Below are 23,010 nucleotides of genomic sequence, written 5' to 3'. Positions count from 1 at the left end.
TTGGTCCCTCAGCTTCCCACAGGCTCCTGAGAAGGCCATACAAAGAAATGGCAGCAAAAGGTAAACAAAATGTCACTTTATTATTAGGCTGGGCTAATCCTGATACCTCCACGGGGAGCTACAGTAAAGCTGTGATGGAACACATGGACTAGTCTGAAGGCCAAGGGCCTCTATAACGCACCTCCAAAACCAAATTAAAATCTTAGGATTTAGGATCCTTTGGCCTGCTGTAAAGTAGAAAGAGACGACTAAAGCAAAGATAAACAGGCTTTGGTATATTTGCAAGGAAGAGAAAGATGGCTGACCTTGGGTGCCTTGGCTCAGTTTCTCTCTCCCTGTCCCCGGAAAGGAAACATGATGCTGAAGAGGGAGCCACATGTATGCGGTCTTTTATTGCTGAGTGACTCTTCTTACTGGTAAATATGGCCTAATCCATGTTCTGGAGTATAATGACATCTTTTCCCTAGGGGTGAGCTAGGAGCGAGAGTAGGGAGGGAAGGAAACCCTGCACAATGCTAACGATTAAACCAATTTAAGAGGCCCGCAAGTGTCATTGTGTGAACATGTGAGACCTCTGCAAGAAACCAGTTTTTAAAACCAAAGCTTATTTCAAAGTAATAGAAGACTTTTTAGTTTCTTTAGTAGACAATTTATTTTGATAAACTTGCTCAATAACAAAAATACAAGTGAAGAAAATTATGTTCATTTTTACAGTTTGTATTAACAATTTGTTTTGAAACTATTAATTGAAAAATGTTATAACCAATTAGAAAACAATTCTTAATAAAGTTTGGGATAATATACAGACCTTGATCACAAACTTTAAAATCTCTTGAGGTGATACAACTAGTAAGTCCTGTGCAGAGAATCCTACCTACACAGACCATTATTTTCCTTCATGTATTTTTATCCTTCGAAAACTCTCTGAAAGACAGCTTACTGTTTTGAACTGTGAATATAAATTTAATTTTTTAAATGTGATCAAAGTGGGTTGATAAGACAGTTACTACAATCAAAGTAACTTGTGGCTAGTAGTCTTTTAATAAAGACAAACTAAAGGCAACATGTTCTTCCCACGAAGTCCACGATGCAAAACGGCAGCTAAGAGTATAACCAAAGTTAGCTTTGCAGGGCCTTTCCTCTACATCAATAGATTGTTTGTCACCAGGACTATTTATTATTATTTAATTTAAGAGATTAAACAGTGAATTCATAGAACATCAAATGGGGATATCAAAGCTTTAGGCAAAAGGGTAAAAACCAATTAAGTGTTTTGGTCATCCAGAACATTAAAAAAAAAAAAAAAAAAAGGAGCTGTCCTTCAAAAACAAAACAGAAAATAGGTTTATAAGAGATGGAAGAGTCAGAAAAATTACATACACACATTAAACACAGAACATGGATTACCTTTGGAAACAATCATACTGAAATATTTGCTTTTAAGGAATTGAGGAATTTTCATGGTTACAGATGTTTAGGCATGTTCAATAGGAGCTTCCAAAAATGTCAAACGAATTAAATCTTGTGCAAATAAAACCTATAAATAGTTTTCAGCAGATTTTACAGTGATATTCTTAGGTATGAGAAAAATGCACACACTAAAAACAATGTAACAGACAAAAGTTTGACAAGTGATTGCACCATAAAACAGTGTTTTATATACAGTTTACAAGATATGATTTCCTGCTATAAATTAATACTGTACTATATAGTACTTAATATAGTGACCTTTGTAAAAGCAACTGCTGACAGTTGTCTATCTTTTCACTTACAGGATTTATAGAATTTTGAATGAATAAGTCCATTTCAATGTTTGGTCTGGGAGAGTACAAAGATTTGACTTCACATACTACTTGATGGGATGGTTTTAATCCTGGGTTACAGCACTGACTGGCTAGAGAGAGTATTCCCCTATCAGCCATTTACACACCAGACCTCCAAGACAAGGATGAAATTAGAGACAATTTAATAGTTTGGGTAACAGATATAAACAAAACCTTAAATTCTGTAACCTTATAATGCAATACTGCTGTAAGTGAAAGAAGTAAACAGTGGGGAAATTCTTAGCAGCTGAGAAACTCTCTCTCCCCATGCTCATGATCCAGTTAAAAATAATTCTGAGAAACTATTTACAATAAAATTTATCTTTTGGAAGAGAAAAGCTCTTGGTCATATCATAAATTCGAACTCTCCTTTGCTAACACTTTATCTCAGTGGTATTAAGGGTGACAACCAAAGCTTCCCTTCAAAGTAGGACCAACCAAATCACCATGGGAACTGCAATCTCAAATGTCCATAGAAAATGTCCAGTGGTATTCTTAGAACTGACCAGACATCATAATACTTGGGGGAAAATAGTTTCCCTCAGAAACTTCCCAAAGGTTTCTTATCCCCTGGGAAGGAAAAGTGTGACATTCCCCTGGAATACTTAAGAAATGCACCACAGTCGTGGCCCACCTCTTACTCCCACTCCCGAAGTGAGCGCAAACACTGGGATTTGCTTCACGATAAAATACTGCTGAATTAACAGTAAGATAATACACATGTCAAACAGGCCAGTGTGAAGCACATCAGGCTCCTCCATTTCATACTGTGAATATCTGAGGAGGTAGTCCCATCTCTGAAGTAATCAATCTGTATTTTATAATCGAGCTTCTTAAAAAACAGTGCATTCATTTCTGTTTGTGTGAAGCACTGGCTACACAGGACTCTAACTTTTCTGATAGGGACACTTGGGTTGCCATCTCATTATGAGGAAGAAAAGCTTAGCTCCATTGTCACGAAAGACCCTCCTGCTCCACGTTTCAAACAGGAGATTATCTATAGTGTTCACCTGGAAAAACAACTAAGCATTGACATGAAGGCATGGAAATGTGGAGAAGAGAAATACTTTAGATTAAAACTATTTGTGGGTTCAAGGTTAGCTGCGATGCTCCTTTCAGGAAAAACTTAAAGCTGTGGGTTTAGTACAGCCCTTTAAAGTAAATGCAAAAATGTGAGCTTTTAGCAAACAAGGCATATAGCACATAAAGAAAATATTGTATTGCTCAGGTTTTTGGTAAAGGGAATGCATTAAAAATGCTTACAGATGAAAAGAACATAAATTAATTGAATTTTTATGGCAGGACGAAGTTAGTGTTGTAAACAGCCAAAATACTGTGAATTTGGTATTTCCTAGTGAACTTTGAATTTACGTAAAGCTATATGCTTGAACATATAAAATGTGTTATTAATGTAACAGACCAAGCCAGTAGAAAAGAGAACCTCTGTACAATAGACAACAGTTGCTAATAATTTAAGTAGTGTCAGATTCCCCAAATTGTAAGGTTTGAAATTTAAAGTACGGCATGATCTTATCTTCTACTACCATATACAAATAAATTAATCCTACAAAGAATTTTTAGCTTAACTTAAAACTGCACCCAGAAAGGTATGGGATTATTTGTACCTATTACAAAAACCTGTTAAAATCATGGGCTGCTACAAAGAATGAGGTAAACTGAAGACTCTCTCCACTATGCAGCCTTCAGATAAATGGCTTTTTTTCTATTGAGTTCTAGTTTTGCACACCACAGTGTTTTGCTAGCAAAGCATTCAGAGTTCTCTTCCAGGAACTGTTTGCATGTGTGTGTATATAAATTTACACACCCATACCCACACACACATATATACACACTGTATACTGCATCAGCAAAATATATATATTATATATATATTTATATAAATATAAGGAAGATTTCCCCCACCCACCCACCCACCCACCCCAAACAACATGTTTCTTAGTGTTTGTTTGTTTTTTTTCTTTTGTACGCAGAGAATAGGGAATTTCGGAATTTTCACATACATTTTAACAAACAAGTTTTGATCTACTGGCTTCTTGGTGTAGCAATAATGCAATGGCAATCCGCTCTGGTGCCAAAGGCTCATTACCAATACAAGGAAGCTGTGAACACTACTTTCTTAGGAGGTGAGGCCAGCCCCACTTGAACTTCTCTTGGATCTCTCTCGTCCACCATGATTCATAAATACTTAGACTTTCTTTTTTTCCTCAAATGAATCATTAGATGTTTAAAACGGAACAACAGAGTCACAAAGGGCCACGTGCTTTTCAGTATAAAGCATTCTCCTTCACTAGGCTGCTATCACAGTGCAGATCTGACTGCCTGAATATGCTCAGGAGGTTTAGTCAATATCGTCTGTATTTGGTTATGGAAAAGGCTCTCCTTTTTTTTTTTTTTAAAAATCCAAAGTGCATAGTGAGAACAAATCAAAGCATTTTTCTTTCAACATCAGCTTCATCTAAGCATCTTCCTATGAGAGGACTGCTCAGATGCCTTGCCTTTGTTCACCCCACCCTCCAAAACTAAAAAAATAAAATAACAAATAAGAGAGTCAAGCAATTTAGACATTCATCAGCCTGGTAAACAAACTTTGCCAGCAAATAGAAGTCCTACTATTGTAAAGAAAATTGATAAGACAAAAAGTACATATGATGACCCAACTACTGTGTTGTTGGGTAATTTATAAGGTTGACCTCCGACTTCATTGATGTAAAATCCTATTGGAAATATTAGGGCAGCCATACAGAAAAGGATCACTGTAAAACAAACCAAAACACAGCATTAGTAACATGGTTTGGTGATTAAGAAAACAATGAAAATTTTGCACAACGTTTATAAGAAGGAATGTGGATTGATAATATGGTCAAACCTGTTAAAACATGGGCCACCTGTCAAAAGATTTACATGTAAGTCACATTATATTCCCAGAAGCCTAACAATTAAATGTAGTAAAGGGTGGGTTAGTCTTTTATATAAGTGTTAGAACCATCTCAAAACACCGGCTGTAAGAAAGGGCTTCACCAAACCTTCTCAGTACTCACTCATGTGGTATTCCTGACCACTTAGAAAGAGTGGCTGGAGTCAGACAGGGGCTAAGGTCTGGCTCTACTACTCACCACCTGTGCAATCTTAGGCAGGCCTCTGGCTCCCTTCTGAAAATGGGGAAAATATTAGAAGGATAAACGAAGTAATGTCAAGTCCCAAGCACAATGCCAGGTTAACAGCAAGTGCTGAATAAATGTTTCCTATTTATTATCATCATAGTCATTTCTTTGCCAATTTTCTCTGCTCGTTTAGAAGGAACCAGAGAAAAGGTACATATAAGTGTTATTTATCTTACTCTGATTTAAAGTCCCAACCCAAACAACCAACAACAACCCAGTGCCGTCAGTTGGTGGAAAAAGCCTTAGACCTCTGGGACTATCCGCAAGTTGTCACAGTTGTTATCTCCTACCATGGACAATGTTCCAAAAAAAATTAAATCTCATTTGGGTTCCTGAAAACATAGAGGTTAAAGTGGGAGAAGGTGGGAAAATCTTTTATTGAGTTTTATAAATATATACAATGAAATATGTTATTTGCTAAAATGGTTCTAGAAAGATGTCAAAAAACTCTGGGTCTGGGTAGAAATAATTCCACAATCCATTGTTTTAGCAAACAGTATGCCCTTGTTCTTAGTGAACAATAATTACCTAGAGGTAGGCCGGCTTTTCCAAGAAAATAGTTTATGCTTTTTGAAAGCATATTGGTCAAATGTTCATAGTCTTTCAAATTTCTTTGGAGGTAGAAACATTTCTTCAGGGTAATGAGTAGTACGACATAGATGATTAGAGTCACTGTATATGAAAAGTTGAAACTTTCCATTATTATCTAAATGAGAAACCTTTTCCAAGTTAAACCTATCCCCAGGAATATTGCCAAAGCCCTGGATAAACATATCAGCTGACATTTTTCTCTTATGTTTATCAGTCAACAAAATTTAATGTGAGAGCCCTTAAAAAAGCCAACTAGGAATCCTTTTCAGGAAGGAGTACCAGCAATGTATTAAAAAGTAATATTAAAAAAAAAAATACAGTAGTTTAAGAAAAACATTGGAACTCTTGTTTGCTTTGCACCATTTAGGTAGATTATTTTATATTATACAGGCACAGATTCTTGTTTCATTTTGGGCAAACCACCACACAAAATAGTATTTCATAAGTAAACCTGGATTCTTGCAGCCATGTACCATAAAACAAATGAAAACTTCAGGCATTAAGTTTTAGAACGTTTGGCCATTTGCTGTATAGTCAACAATAAATAACTCTATTAGTGCTGTCAATGCTCACATATCAGTGTTATCTGTCACCAACTTCTAATGGTTCTTGCGGCTTAACGTGGCTTGATAAGTAAAATGAAGCCACAATCTAAGTAGCTATACACAAACTAAAAAAAAAAAAAAGATAAGGTTATTGTTTTAAAACAGAATTTTTTTTCTTAGTTGACTAATCTAATCTCAAGGAGCACTAATATAATTTAGAAGAAAAGAGCTCTGCAGATATGCAGATACTAAAGCTGTTCATTTTACCAACTGAGGTACCAATGTTATTCCTATCCTTTCCTTTTTCCCTGTAAACTAGAAATCTGCCCTTTATAATGGAATAAGCATTTAGTGACTATATTTAAAGTTGAACTTAATATTGAACATGAGTTAAATATTTTCCAATTTGGTTAGGAAAAGCTTAATCACATCTTAAGGAAGCAATGAACGCTTATTTAATCTAATCTTGCTTTTGAATCCAAAGAATCAGCCTTTCTTACTTCCAAGGGGGCTGATTTAATGTAGAACGGATGAGCTTTTTCCTTTTAAGCTGTAGAGAACTGTGAAGTTGCTTTAGATCTTAAAATATTAATAATGCCGATAATATTTATCATCCTTTAAGGATTAAATTCTGGGCCCTAAGTAAATTTACGAAGACACAGTTTCATTCCCTTCATGGCACAAGTTTCTTGGTGATAAGAGTCTGAAGTCATACGTATTGGTAGGTGAGGATGTAAATCAGGCTGGCAAAGGAAAGGACAAAGGCCAGACTTGAAGAAGAGGGCACATCTTTGTTTCCTTGCCCCCAAAGGCAAGCCCTATCATGTGTGCCTCTCCTCTGAGAGATATTTTCCCACTGTGCACACCCACCAGAAAATGTTACCCTCACATTTGTGAGAAAACTACAGTTTAACTGGAATAGAAATACATATACAATAAAGTACATTTTAAAGGGCTGAATGAAAACACTAGGGGGAGCTCAATCCCTCTCTGGACTGTCACCCCAGGTGACAAGCTCTGGTAACAACAGTGCATACAAGTAAGCCAGTAAGGCAGCTCTATACTACTTATATGAAATTAACTCTAAGATATATTGCTAAATTAAAAAACCAAGGGACAGAACAGTGAAATATATTTATAGAACACACATATGCACTATACAATATGTTTCTATGCATAGAACACCTCTGGTGGGAAACCCCAGAAACTGGTAAATAATGGTTGCCTTGAGGAAAGGGTTATTTTTGGACAGCTGGGTGACAGGGCTGCAAGTAAGACTTTCACTTGGTTACTCTTTTATAAGTCCTGAAGTATGTGCCATATACATGTATTACCTATTAAAAAAAATTAAAATATAAACAAACACATAAATATATAAATTTTATAAAATGTATAAATATAAAACAAAGGAAAAACACTGCATCTGGACGTAACTACACAAACATCGACTAGGAGAATTTGAAGGGGAATGAAAAAAAAGACAACTCTAGTTCTTTCCCTTTAGTGGGTCACAAGAACCAATGGCTCATGTGAACATCTTAATGCTTTCTTTGGCTCATACTACTTTGCTAAATCCTACTTTATATTTTTGGTACTCAGAGCATATGCATCCCCAAATTTCAGCTAAATCCTTCTTTGCTGACTTTATTATACTCCTTAAAGAATGCATTCTGTCTGCATAAAGTAATTGTATCTGTGAGTAAAAGAGAGAGTCAGATTCTCTTCAAATTCTTTGTCAATATTCTTTAATTTGGCAGCATTCTAAGACTGCCTATTGCCTTCGGACCGTATTCTCTACAAAAGAACTGTCTCGGAGGTTTGTTTTACAGGGTAAACATCACCAACCCATTTCATGTTGCTTAACAAGAATGCAGATTTTTTACGTCAAAGCAACTTGTTCTAAATTTTAAAGTTAAGGGAGAGATAGAGGCAAAAATATAAAAACCGAGCTAGAAACATATACATTAAAGAGAAAGAGTTTCAGAGAAAGATAGGGAGAAACAGAGACCTTTGGGCCCTTAAGAACAAACTGAGTTTTAACAATAATAAGGATATAGGAGATTATCCTTTACTTTCAGGACACTAGTTCTAAATGAAAATATTCAGTGAAAAAACCTTTGCAAACCCCAGGTGATTTAAGGCACCGAATGCACTAAATCCCCTGGCCTTTTGCACAGTTAACTGTTACCCTGTTTCTCCTGAGCAGGGTTTCTCAACAGTGGCACTACTGCTGCTATTGGCACTACTGGGTCAGGTAATTCTTTGTTGTGGAGGGCTGGCCTGTGCACTGTGGGATAATCAAAAATGTCTCTAGACATTACCACACGTCCCCTGAGGAGTCAAAATTGCTTTACAGAAAAAGAAGCAAGAAAGTAGAATTACAGAAATATCTTTTCTTGCGCATTTTGTTTCTTTTGTTAAATCTGAGATAAACCTATGATATGCTTTGAAATTAAAGCAATTTTACAAAGTAGAAGAGCATGTATAATATACAAATACATCACACTCTTGGGCATAGCCTAATAATAGAGTAAGAAATATTGGTAAACAAGTATTAAATAACCAAATGGGTTCATTTTTTATGGTCACATAATAACTCAAAGTAGAAACTCAAAATCAATGGTATTAAAAAGCAAATCATCGCCTTCATCTAATTTATATTTTTGCTATCTTTTCTTCTAGATTTATCTTTATTGGATAGAAGACACCAATACCTACAAGAAGAGGAAAAGACTCAGGCCAGCGGTAGCTATGAGTCACAAACCGGGAACACGTACGTCATGATGAGAGCAAAGATAAAATTCAATAAAACGGCATTTCATACAAAGGATTAAGGTTTTGGATGTCCTGGTCTCACAGTGAGAGTTCTGAGGAACTGGTGTGACAGCACAGACTCATCTCAAGGGCAGATACAACTTGTGCTCTTAGACGATTATGGAGTCCTTATTATTGGTTCTTGATTATCTTCATAAAAATACCAACGTGCATGCCTTCTAAATAATTTTGGTAAGCACAGGTTACTTACTTCCAGTGAATGCTATCCATCGAGCATATTTTGTAGCTTCTCTTCGCCAGTGGGAAGCCACCAGCAAACCACATGTGACAGTCAATGAAATAATTCCCATGATGATAAAAAACAGTGTGGTGACCCACTCTGGGGGGAGCCGGGGAGGAATGCATGTCCGGTCTCGTCCATGGATTGTTTGACACTGTCGCACAAGGCCCACAGTGAGTGCTCCTGGGGAGATGCAAAAGGTGGGAATATTTTAATGGGTTTGACATACCCAGGGACTATTTCCTTCCACCACCCCTTCAGTCCTTAAATATTTCTCTCTGAATAGGTCATTCAAGCGCCTAATTTCACTGAGTCCTACTTTCAGCATTCTGCTGTGGTTCACAATGTAGTAATACTTCACTTAACATACAAAGGGAACTCTTTAAACAAACAACAAAAAACTTTGCCTCCATGAACTGCCTCCTTTGTCATGAAACCAGAAGAAATGGATGGTCCCTGGCTACCATTACTGAATATTTTGATCAAAGATTCTATAGAAAAATCCTCATCAAAAGGGGGGGAGTGCAAAACAGAATTTTAAAATTCCCATGGACTCCAGACTTTCTGGAGCCATGGAGGCTGGAAGAACCCCAAAACTACTGTCCTGAGATAATCTTTAAACCTTAAACCAAAACTATCTCCTGAAATCTTCTTATAACCAAACAATTGTTTAGCTTAACTAGTAAAGAATCCCTCACATTTCTGTCAGTTTGTCATACTGTGGGAGCTTGTGTGTTGCTACGATGCTGGAAGCTATGCAACCAGTATTCAAACACCAGCAGGGTCACCCATGATGGACAGGTTTCAGCTGAGCTTCCAGACTACGAAAGACTAGGAAGAAGGACTTGGTGGTACACTTCTGAAAAGAATTTGCCAGTGAAAACCTTATGAATAGCAGCAGAACACTGTCTGATACAGTGCCAGAAGGTGAGCCCCTCAGGTTGGAAGCCTCTCAAAATTCAACTGGGGAAGAGCTACCTTCTCAAAGTAGAGTCAACCTTAACAATGTGGATGGAATCAAGCTTTTGGAACCTTAATTCACTGCTGTGGCAAGACTCAAAATGAGAAGAAACAGCTGCAAACATCCATTAAGAATCAGAATCTGAACTGTACAAAGTACGAATCTAGGAAAATTGGAAATCATCAAAAATGAAATGGAATGCATAAAGATCGATATCCCAGGCCATTAGTGAGCTGAAGTGGACTGGTACTGGTCACTCCGAATGGAATAATCATATGGTCTCCTAGGAAATACTGGTGGTGTAGTGATTAAGTGCTACAGCTGCTAACCAAGAGGTCGGCAGTTCAAATTCACCAGGTGTTCCTTGGAAACCCTATGGGGCAAGTTCCACTCTGTCCTATAGGGTCGCTATGAGTCGGAACCGACTCAACAGCAGTGGGTTTGGTTTTTTGTTTATGGCCTCCTATGCCAGGAATGACAATTTGAAGAGGAATGGCGTTGCACTCACCATCAAAAAGAACATTTCAAGATCTATCCTGACATACAACGCTGTCAGTGATAGGATAATATCCATACGCAACAAGAAGTCCAGCTAGTATGACTACTATTCAAATTTACGCACTAAAGCCAAAGATGAAGAAATTGAAGATCTTACCAACTTCTGCAGTCTGAAATTGATCAAACATGCAATCAGGACTCACTGATAATTACTAGGGATTGGAATGTGAAAGTTGGAAACAAAGAAGAAGGATCGGTAGTTGGAAAATATGGCCTTGGTGATAGAAATGATGCTGGAGATCGCGTGACTGAATTTTGCAAGACCAACGTCTTCTACATTGCAAATACCTTTTTCCACCAACATAAATGATGACTACACATGGACCTCGCCAAATGGAATACAGAGGAATCAAATTGACTACATCTGTGGAAAGAGACGATGAAAAAGCTCAATATCATAAGTCAGAACAAGGCCGGGGCCAACTGCAGATCAGATTATTAATTACTCATATCCAACTTCAAGTTAAAACTAAAGAAAATTCGAACAAGTCCCTGAGAGCCAAAGTACAACCTTGAATATGTCCCACCTGAATTTAGAGACCATCTTAAGAACAGATTTGACACACTGAACACTAATGACTGAAGACCAGACGAGTTGTGGAACGACATCAAGGACCTCATACATGAAAAAAGCAAGAGGTCATTAAAAAGACAGGAGAGAAAGACAAGACCTAAATGGATGTCAGAAAAGACTCTGAAACTTGCTTTTGAACACTGAGTAGCTAAAGCAAAAAACGATGACGTTAAAGAGCTGAACAGAATATTTCAAAGGGTGGCTCATGAAGACAAAGTAAAGTATTATGATGACATATGCAAAGAACTGGAGATAGAAAACAAAAACAGAGGAACAAGCTCAGCATTTCTCAAGCTGAAAGAACTCAAGAAAAAATTCAAGCCTCAAGCTGCAATACTGAAGAATTCTACTGGGAAAATATTAAACTACACAAGGAGCATCAAAAGATGATGGACGGAATACACAGTCACTATACTAAAAAGACTTGGTCGATGTTCAACCATTTCAGGAGGTAATATATGATCAGGAACCAATGGTACTGAAGGAAGAAGTCCAAGCTGCACTGAAGGCATTGGTGAAAAACAAGGTTCTGGGAATTGACGGAATACCAACTGAGATATTGCAACAAACAGAATATAGCACTAGAAGCGTTCACTTGTCTATGCCAAGAAATCTAGAAGAAAGCTACCTGGCCAACTGACTGGAAGAGATCCATATTTATGCCTATTTCCAAGACAGGGGATCCAACCAAATGTGGAAACTACGAATATCATTAATATCATATGCAAGCAAAATTTTGCTGAAGATCATTCAAAAGTGCCTGCAGCAGTATATCAACAGAGAATTGCCAGAAATTCAAGCCGGATGTGGAACATGGGATATCATTGCTGATGTCAGATGGATTCTGGCTGAAAGCGGAGAATACCAGAAAGATGTTTACCTCTGTTCACTGACTTTGCTAAGGCATTCGACTGTGTGGCTCATGAAAAATCATGGATAATGTGTGAAGAATGGGAATTCTGGAACACTTAATCATGCTTATGAGAAATCTGTCCATGGATCAAGAGACAGTCATTCAAACAAAACGAGGGGATGCTGCATGGTTTAAAGTCAGGAAAGGTGTGCATCAGGGCTGTATCTTTTCACCATGTCTATTCAATCTGTATGCTGAACAAATAATCTGAGAAGCTGGACTATATGAAGAAGAACAAGGCATGAGGATTGGAGGAAGACTCATTAACAACCTGTGTTATGCAGATGATACAACCTTGCTTACTGAAAGTGAAGACAACTTGAAGCACTTACTGATGAAGATCAAAGACCACAGCCCTCAGTATGGATTATACTTCAAAGTAAAGAAAACAAAAATCCTCACAACTGGACCAATAAGCAACATCATGGTAAACGGAGAAAGGACAGAGGCTGTCAAAGATTTCATCGTCCTTGGATCCACAATCAACACCCATGGAAGCAGCAGTCAAGAAATCAAATGACGCACTGGGCAAATCGGCTGCAAAAGACCTCTTCAAAGTGTTGAAAAGCAGAGATGTTACCTTGAAGACTAAGGTGTGCCTGACCCAGGCCATGGTGTTTTCAATTGCCTGATATGCATGTGAAAGCTGGACAATTAATAAAGAAGACTGAAGAAAGGCTGACGCTGAGCTGTGGTGTTGGCAAAAATACTGAATATACCATGGACTGCCAAAAGAACGAACAAATCTGTCTTGGAAGAAGTACAACCAGAATGCTCCTTAGAAGCAAGGGTGGTGCGACTATGTCTCATATACTTAGGACATGCTATCAGGAGGGATCAGTCCCTGGAGAAGGACATCATGCTTGGTAAAACAGAGGGTCAGTGAAAAAGAGGAAGACCCTCAACGAGATGGACTGACACAGTGGCTGCAACAATGGGCTCAAGGATAGCAACAATTCTGAGGCTGGCACAGGACCGGGCAGTGTTTCATTCTGTTGTGCACAGGGTCGCTGTGAGTTGGAACCAACTCAATGGCACCTAAGAACAATAATAACAGTAAAGAGTATCTGCCTTGAGCATTATGCTCTTTTAAGGTCTATCTATATAGGATCAAATAGGCAACAGCAACCTGAAAGATCAGACAGGAAACTTAGGGAGCAGTGAGTTTATGTCAATGAGAGAGGATCGACTTGGAAATGGAGGCTGAAAATGGTTGCACAACTCTAAGAATGTAATCAATGTTACTGAATTATACGTGTAGAAACTGCTGAATTGGTGTATGGTCTGCTTGTGTATATTCTCAACATTAGCAACAATCAATTATTATTATTTAAAAAAAAAAAACAAAAACCCAAAAACCTTACTAAGCCACAGTAAAAGACAGTTCATTTAGTCATTCATTAAACAAATATTTTGTTGAGTGCTTGTGTCAGGCACTGTTCTAGTCTCCTTGGAATAACGGTGAACAAGATGGATAAGGTTCCTGCCCTCACTGAGGTTGTATACTAGCAGAAAAAGTTGGAACTTTTCTATTTCCAAATCCACAACTCATTGTATATCACATTATTTGGGCCGTGGAGAAAACCATTTTTCAGGAAAAGTCACAATCGAAGACAAACTTGGAAATCTGCCTAATATATAAATAAAATTATATAACTAATTAAACACTAGAAGCAATATGTATATTGCCAAACCATTACTGGCATGTTCAGGTGAAAAGCACAAAGGCACTAATGATAATTTTTCAAGTGTCCTCCTATTTACATAAAATGAAAGTGATTTTTGTTAAACACCAAGTGATATTTTTCCATAAGCATGTTCTTATGTCAGGCCGAAGAACACTATCAAATTTGGAGTAAATTAATTTATAGAAACTCAGATTAGGAAGGTTTAAAAGTAATTATCTTCCCCACTAACATGAATGATTAAAGTGGTAACACATTTAGCTTGGCTGCCAACCAAAGGTCAGCAGTTTGAACCTACCAGCCACTCCAGGAGAGAAAGATGTGGCAGTCTGCTTCTGTCAAGATTTAGACTCTTGAAAACCCTATGGAACAGCTCTACTCTGTCCTATAAGGCTGCTATGAGTCGGAATCAACTCGATGGAAATGGGTTTGGTTTTTGGTTTTGGTATGAATAAAAACAGCTTTTCCCTCTTTCATGACCAACCGCAAATGGGGAAAAAATGACCAAAACTATAATATCCGGAGCTGGTTGAAAGCATAATAGATTTCTGCATCTTTTTATTATTTTCTCAATATGAACATAAATTTAAAAAGAAAAAGACATTAACCTCAAAATCACAGCACTTGTCATGAACTGCTGCCTTCTTTGAAGAGTCAGTAAAATTCCTTAGAGCTGTTTTGGGAAACTGCCTCGGTGGGAGAAGATAGCCCATGGCTGGATATGCGTGTGTATATGTATGTGTAGGACTGTTGGAGCAAGTGTGCTTTCCAGCAACTTGTGTTTTACCAACTGATACATTTTTAGAAATAAAGGAATCAGTTGAAAAAATGAAGTGACAAAGCAGTCTGTTCTCACAATTGAGTTGTAGTCGTGTTTTTTTCCCCCCTGATGCTAACTCTGGAAACCCTGGTGGTGTAATGGTTAAGAGATATGGTTGCTAACCAAAAGGTCAGCAGTTCGAATCCACCAGGCACTCCTTGGAAACTCTGTGGGGCAGTTCTACTCTGTCCTATAGGGTCGCTATAAGTTGGAATTGACTCAAAGGCAATGGGTTTGATTTTTTGTTTTTTTTTAATGCTGAATTATCTTACCGTAAGTCTTTATAGAGTAATATCTAAACAAGTTGTACTTCTTCTCCAAAATCATCTAATAATTAGGTCCATACTGTGGTCTCTGCACAGGAGCAAAACAGCATGGTAATTACGGGGTTGTCACAGGCAGACCGGGGATAGAGAGTAGGTGAACCTTCACAATAACATCCCAGGCTACGTCTCCCTCTGGCTGCTGCTTGGAGCTGAGCGACTTCACAGGCTCTTAACCACTGTGCCACCAGGGCTCGGTATAGGCCAAAGGGAAGTAAATCAGCTCACATTTTTTGATACTCTATTGCTAATCTTTTAAAAAGTCTGTAGTTATTCCTTCCAGAAAAGGGGGGTGGGTAGAGGTGAATAAACCAAAGAACCTATTGCCGTCGCGTTGATTCCAACTCACAGCGACCTTACAGGACAGAGTAGTACTGCCCCATAGGATTTCCAAGGAGTGGCTGGTGGATTGGAACTGCTGACCTTTTTGTTAGTAGCCAAGCTCTTGACCACTGTGCTACCAGGGCTCCAGAGGTTAGCAGGCACCAGAAAATTACATGATTGTCCTTAAAATGAAATACTAAAAAGTTTCCTTGAAAAGAAAACGTGTGTGTCTTATTATGATAAAGCATTTTATTACGATTTTGGAAATAAGGCATTCACAGTAGTGCCCAAGAACTCATAATAGGAAACTACTCCTGATCGTTCAGCAAAAGACTTCTAACAAAAATTACCCTCTAGAGTCACTGTTCCATTTATAAGAGCTGTAAATGCTGCAAGAAAAGACAACAGGCAATGAAAGACCCTCTGACAAAATGCAACATCATGGATTCTGATTATAGGAGCAATTTTTTCCACAACTTAATTCAATGTACAAAGAAATTTTCATTGCTAACTTTCTAAGTAGCTAGTGGATGCAGAGTTACACTGGAGGATTTTTTTTTTTCTGGCAAATATTTAAAATTATAGGTTTGGTAAATAATGACTAAAGTATCGCTCCTTCAAAATATTTCTCAGTATCCTAATGTTGCCCCTCTTACTCTCCGTTTGTGGACATGACAAAGCACTAGGGCTCAAATGTAACTTAACCTTCCATACCTATAGATTGCTAAGCTTTCTGAGTAGGGTTCTTTTTCCTCTTCTCCTGACTGGCACACTACCATACCAAATGAAGGCAAACAGAACAAGAAAATGAAAATTATAGCTATACCTTTCACAAACCAACTGGAAATGACCTGATAGCTTTAAAAGAAGAGATACGCTCCTGTACTTAAAAGATTCCTTATCATCACAAATCAAGACCAATTATTCAGCAGCTATATTCTGGACAAAATTGCTAATTGGCAGCCAGAAGGTGTACTGTACGTAAGAAGATCAATTCACAAATATTTTGTTGAGTGTTTCTCATGTGCTCAGCATTGTTGTTGCATTCAGAGATTCTAGAACTAATACTCGATCCCAATTTCAGTGAAAACAGACTCTCCTTTAAATAAAATAAATTATACAAGGGCTGGTGCAAACAGAGGTCAACATTATCGCCAAAATTCAGTTTCTTGAGTTAAGACTCAGGGTCAACGAGATTTATACTGTAGTCACACACATTTTCCACAAGCTATCTGGGGAGATCTGCAAGGGAATTTTGCTACAACTACTAAATCTTACGAATTCAGGTAGTGTTAGCACCCAAACTTTCCCTCAACCCCACAACCCACTGCTGTCAAGTTGATTCTGACTCAGAGTGACGCTACAGGACATAATAGAGCTGCCCCACAGGGTTTCTAAGACTGCCACATCTTTCTCCCATAGAGCAGCTGGTGGGTTCAAAGTGCCCACTTTCCAGTTCGCAGCTGAGCTCTGTAACCACTGCATCACCAGGGCTACTAGGCTTTCACCAGTGTCTTTCAATTTCATCTTTTAATCAAAGAATTACCTCCTGCCTGTAGATTCAAATCCATCAGTCGCGATGACTAGCCAAGCATCTTTTCCTTCCTCTAAATTATTTTAACACATCTAGTTTGTATTACACGATAATGCAGTTGGTTTTAGGGTAGCTTCTTTTCATCCCAAACAGAATGTGATTTTTTCAGAGGAGGTACCTGCACCGTCTACTTCAGTGAAACCCTCCTAGAACGGCCTGCAGCAGTGGGCACAAAGCAGGAATTAATAAGCATTTGCTGAGCTTGAATTAAAAACAAGCCAAATTTAAATTGCACTGCATTAAATAGCTTCTCCTGCAGAACTATCTTATTCAGTGAGGCTTCCTGCGGCACACTAATTAAGTACAAGCTCAGCCATTCACTAATTTTTGTTTTATCTAACAGGTCTTTTGCCTCTTGAAGGGGCCTATAATTCCATTCCCCAAACAGCCAATCCATCTTTACTCTGCAGCTGTTTCCTAGGTAACCAATCCAGCCAAATAAAAGACTTGCACACAATAGCAAAAAAGGAAACCAAACTAGGAGCTACAGCATCCCACATCCCTCTTGGTATCTCACCTGTGTATCACGATACACAAGGGAAAAATCGTAATGAGTCTTACCCCACTAAAGTGGGGAATATCTTAACTAAAGAGGCTTTTGACACACATCGTCTATAGCTCCAGAGATACTGCAGAAATGATTTAGCACAGGCAGTTTGAGCATGTCTGTTGCCACAGTAAGGACGGTTATAAAGCATGTTATTGCTACACGTAAAGGCTGTGCCTCAGAAAGTCTGTAACACGGGGTTGTAAAGCAGAGATGTAGTCTGTCAGAGCCAATTATGAGTGTCAAGTGCTCGCCAATCTGGCCATACAGAGGGTTCTCCCACATAGGGTTGGATCCGAGGAAAACAGTGAGGTTAAAATTGCTAATGCCTCTCCCACCACCCCTTCTGGTTTCCCTCCTGCTCCTAATGTCCCCTTCCTCACAATGTGCTCTCCCTTTCAGCTCTAGGTACTGTGATCTGGCCAGCCCAATCCCTACCACTGATCTGGACCTCTTGCTGTACTTTCTGCCTGAGGATAAAAGCTCTGTTCTTGGCAAGCTATCCCATTGGTAAGAGATCGAATGTCTTAATGATTGATAAAGGCTTACCATACTGTCCCTCCCAAAAGCATCTGTATTTAAGCAAGGGACAGTATTCCAACTTAAGTGAAACAGTGTGTTTCACGTTTTAGTGACAGGCTGGCAGAGGCTATTTAGGGGAATTTGAGGGCAGGTGAGGATAGGAAGGGACTGAGAAGGTAGAGGACCCCAGTGTAGGCCGTGATGCATACCTCCGTGTGTAAACCACACCCTGGCAGCTCATAAATGAGTAGCAGCACAAGCACTGAAAAGAAAAGCCTACAGGTTAAGAACTTTACATTCTTCATTTTTTTCCTCCAGGCACATTGCTAGTGGTAATGATTTTTGTCTGCTATGATTTCTATATATTATGATTTCCAGTTCTACATGAAGACGGGGGTGCTTATAAATAGTAAAATGGTCAAAAGAATGAACAGGTAAAACAAAGAAACTCAGTAACTACAAATGGACAGTGTCTTAAAACCTGAGTAACGTAATAGGTTTAGGGCAAGTTCTAATGTCCCTAAGCTACTATAGTATCTACTGGTGTCCCTCCTGGTGCTGCCAGGTATTGGCCCCTATGCTTTCTCCCCAGCTATCACTTTCTTCTATCCCGCCTAGAGTCCCTAGTCCATCATATCACCATCACCTAACTTCTTGCCCTAATGTCCTTCCACTGCACCTACCTGGCAAAAGCCATAACTTGATTCAACATTAAGTTCTCCTTTCTTGCACTTATCAACAGGCTGCTGAATGGTGACAGAGAAAATCACCCATCAGGGCAGAGGGGTACCACTGTAAATTCCTATGTTTCAGTTTCAAAGCCATCACCAATGTCTGGAAATGAATTAGGTTTTCCTAATTCAGTGCTTTTTCATTCTCTGCCGTGATTATTCTAAGTCTGCTGCACCCTCCTTAAACATCAGAACTTCTGCTTGGTATTCACTAGGTGACTATCTCCACTTCTCTGAAAAAAACAGAGGCAGCCCCCCACCATCAAACTTATGAATTTACCTGCACACATGCTTTCATTATATTGATCCTTCTCCCTGTGATTTGGATCCTATGCCCTCCCATCTTCTTTGGGATATTGCCCAACTTAACTGTTTTCTCTAGTTATCTATCCACTTACAGATTTCAAAAAACGTTTGAATATGCTCAAGTCTTGCCATCATAAAACAAAACTCCATTATGCCAAGTCATCCTCCAGTGCCATCATGCCTTCTGCCTCAGTCCTTCTCTGCCTAACCTCCTTTGCCCCCAGCCTTTTTAAGATTTCCTGTCTCCATTTCCCAGAGTCTCATTTATTCTTCAGCATGCTGCAGGCTGGCTTTTGCCTCAACCACTCCACTGCCACAGTCCTTGCCAAGCTCGCTCACCCCACACTGCTGACTCTAACAATACTTCTAAGCCCTTATCTTACATCTCAGTAGCTTTGAAACAGCTGACTTAGTATCTCCTTTTTCAAACACATTTCCTTTTGGTTTTGGTGACCCACTCCATTTGCTACTGGTTTTCCTCCTGCATCTTCAGTTCATCTTTTTTTTCACAGCCACTTTTTCCTCTGCTATTCCTTAAAATTGTGTATTCTTTAGGGATCTTTCTTGGATCTGGTTCTTCTACACACACACTCTCTCTTTCTAAGTCCAAACTCCTTAAAATGGTCTACAAAGGTCTGGATGATACTCCTTTTGCTTTTCCTTCAGTCTTTAGTTACTTTTTCATACTTGATGCTCGAGCTCTTAAATCAATTCTTAAATCACACATACATGTATGTATCCAAATCCATTCTCCAGGCCTTCACAAATGCTGTTACCTCTGCCTATGACACAATTCCAACCCTCTTCTCCTGGCTACTACCTACATTGTAATATTCCAGTTGCAGCTTAGAAGTCCCTTCTGGGAAGTCTTCCTTGACAAGTTCTTATACCCCCATTCTGGGTTGAGGGCTTGTCATCTGTGCTTCCAAGGCCCCTATCAAAGCACTGTAATTGTCTCCTTGTTTGTCTGTATCCTCCAACTAGATTTTATAGGCTCCATGGTCTACGTCTATCTTGTTTGTTGTTTATCCTCTGTCCCTGGCAGGTACTCAATAAAACTATATTCCATGACTGACTGAGGAAGAATCAAAGTAGAAATAACACTAAAATTCATGTTGAAAAATACACATTTAATTCTCAACTGGCTGAAAAGTATGGCAGTTATATGCTGTTTATCTCTGAGATATGCATCAATTCAACTAATATGTACTGAACATCTACTACTGTTCTAAGTACTTGGGATACAGTGGGGAACAAGATAGGACAAGGTTCCTATTTCATGAGGCTTACATTCTGGTGAAGGAGAATGAAAATAAGCAAGTAAACAAATACTAAAAACCCAAACCAAACCCACTGTCATAGAGTTGATTCAGACTCATAGTGACCCCATAGGGTTTCTAAGGCTGTAAATCTTTATGGAAGCAGGCTGCCACATCCTTCTCCCAAGGAGCTGCTAGTGGTTTTGTACTGCTGACCTTTCAGTTAGCAGATGATCACTTTAACCACTGTGCCACCAGGGCTCTTAAACATAAACAAACAGGGCAATTTCAGATAAGATGACCCATTGCCACTGAGTCCATTCCAACTCATAGTGACCCCACAGGACAGAGCAGAACTGCCCCATAGGGTTTCCAAGGAGTGGCTGGTGAATTCGAACTGCTGACCTTTTAGTTAGCAGTGTAAGCTCTTAACCACTTTGCCACCACGGCTCCCAGATAAGAAGTCCTTTGGAAAAAAAATAAGGCAGTAAAACAGGGGGTGGTAATTTTAGTCAGAAGAGCCAAGAGGTTGTGGAATCAGACAGGATAATATTTTTTTTATAATGGCTTTAATTCCATAAAATTCACCTTTAGAGTGTACAATTCAGTGGGTTTTTAATATATTAAAAAAGTTGTGCAATGATCAGCAATATCTAATTCCAGAACATTTTGATCACCTAAAAAGAAACCCCATACCTATTAGCAGTTATTCTATACACTCCATTCACCTTCCATCCTCTGGCAACTGCTAATCTACTTTCAGTGTCTATGGATTTGCCTGTTCTGGACATTTCATATAAACTGAATATTACAATATGTGGCCTTTGGTGTCTGACTTCTTTCACTTTGCGTAGTATTTTCATGGTTTATCCATTTTGTAGCATACATCAGTATTTCATTTCCTTTCTTTGTTATTCCAATATACGATACTCCACAGTTTGTTTCCCCATTGCTCAGCCGAGGGACACCTGGGTCGACTCCACTTCACGGACAGCCTTCTGTGTAAACATATGCTTTCACTCCTCTTGGTTATATACCTGGGAGTGAAACTGCTAGGTCATATGCCACATGGTAACTCTATAATTTTCTGAGCAACTGCCAGGCTGCTTTCTACAGCAGCTCTGCCATTTGACATTCCCACGAGCAATGCATGAAGGTTCTAATTTTTTCACATCCTCGCTAACACTTGTTATTATCTGTGTTTTTCATTATAGCCACCCGAGTGGGTGCGAAGAGTTCCTGGGTGGCACAAATGGTTAAGTTTTTGACTACCAGCCAAAAGGCTGGCAGCTGGAAACCAACCCAGAGGTGCCTTGGAAGTCGGGCCTGGCGATCTGCTTCCGAAAGGTCACAGCCTTGAAAATCCTACAGAGTTCTACTCTGCATACGTGGGGTCACCATGAGCTGGAATCAACTCAACAGCAGGTAACAACAACAGTGGGTGTGCAGTGGTATCTCACTACGGTTTTGATTCACGTTTCCTTAGTAACTAATGATGCTGAACATCTTTTCATGTTACTGGCCTTCTGAATGTCTCCTGTAAGGAAATGTTTATCTGGATCCTTTGTCGATTTTTAAATTATCTGTCTTTTTATTTAAAAATAAATCTATCTGTTTATTATTGAGTTGTAGTAGTTTTTCATATATTCTAGATACAAGTCTCTTATCAGATATATAATTGGCAAATATTTTCTCCTATTCTGTGCGCCGTCCTTTCACTTTCTTGAATGGTGTCCTCTGAAGCACAAAAATTTTTCATTTTGATGATGTCCAGAGTAGCTTTTTCTTTTGTTACTTGTGCTTTTGGTGTCATATCGGAGAAACTGTTGTCTAATTCAAGGTCATGAAGATCTACACCTATGTTTTCTAATAGCTTTTTAGTTTTAATTCTTACATTTTAGGCCTCTGGTCCATTTTGAGTTAATTTCTGTATGTGGTATGAGATAGGGGTTGTGTCGTAAAGAATTAAAACTTGCTCAAAAAGATGTCAGGCCTTTGCCTTCAGTTCCTGGGAGGTAATTTCTAAGTTCTTGAAATCTCCTTCCTAATAAGAGTGTCTTTGTTTACCTGGGAATATTGGGAAATGCCAGATAGCCTAACCATATGATTTATGATGGGGGTACAGCTCAACTTCTGGAGGAGCTGGAGACTGAGGTCAGCCAGATGGCTGGCCAGTCATGCCTATGTGAACGAGTTTCATTAACTCTGGACACCAAGGCTCAGGTGAGCTTCCTTGGTTGGCAATCCTTCATGCATATGTCACACATAGTTACTGCAAAAGTTAGCACTGTCTATGACTTCAATGAAAGAGGACAGCTGGAAGCACTGCATGTAGAATGTTCCTGGACTGTCACATGCACCTTGTGCCTGGCCTGATTTTAATCTGTATCTTTTCACTGTAATACACCATAACCATGAGCATAATGCCTTTTGTGTGTTCTGTGAGTTTCCTCTAGTGAATTATCAAATCTTAGGGTGATGTCGGGGACCCCTGAACCTGTCATTGTGGTCAAAAGTGAAGGCAGTCTTGTGGACTTCTCTATTTTTATTTCTTAAAAATTTTCATCATTCCAAACAGAAACTTAGTACCCCTTAAGCAATAACTCTCCACTCCTCTTCCCCCCATAATTCCTAGTAATCACTAATAAAACTTTTGTCTCTATACTTTTGCCTATATAATTACCTATTCCAGATATT

The 23,010-nt window shown here is 38.8% G+C and overlaps 1 protein-coding gene and 1 long non-coding RNA gene across 21 annotated transcripts in view; both read right to left on the bottom strand.

The window, feature by feature from the left end:
* Positions 1-9,274, bottom strand: part of VWA3A (von Willebrand factor A domain containing 3A) — an 85,963-nt gene extending 76,689 nt beyond the window's left edge. For 11 of the 20 annotated variants that reach the window (XR_010323646.1, XR_010323647.1, XR_010323648.1 and 8 more), the window contains exon 1: positions 9,167-9,273. Coding sequence is in view for 8 of the 20 variants with exons in the window: in XM_064295663.1 (XP_064151733.1) it covers positions 9,167-9,240 (74 nt within the window). In the remaining 12 variants the exon portion in view is untranslated. Of the gene's footprint in view, positions 1-305; positions 3,737-9,166 lie in introns of those variants that run through there. The other 9 variants (XM_064295680.1, XM_064295664.1, XM_064295670.1 and 6 more) reach the window with 4 other exon arrangements.
* Positions 9,271-23,010, bottom strand: part of LOC111753039 (uncharacterized) — a 74,301-nt gene continuing 60,561 nt past the window's right edge. The window contains exon 3 of the long non-coding RNA XR_010323652.1: positions 9,271-9,379. This is a non-coding gene — a long non-coding RNA (uncharacterized LOC111753039). The remainder of the gene's footprint in view (positions 9,380-23,010) is intronic.

The sequence above is a fragment of the Loxodonta africana genome, chromosome 12 (assembly GCF_030014295.1).
Source record: "Loxodonta africana isolate mLoxAfr1 chromosome 12, mLoxAfr1.hap2, whole genome shotgun sequence".
NCBI lineage: Eukaryota > Metazoa > Chordata > Mammalia > Proboscidea > Elephantidae > Loxodonta > Loxodonta africana.
The sequence above is the reverse complement of the archived record's forward strand: the minus strand, read 5'-3'. Positions and strand labels throughout refer to the sequence as shown.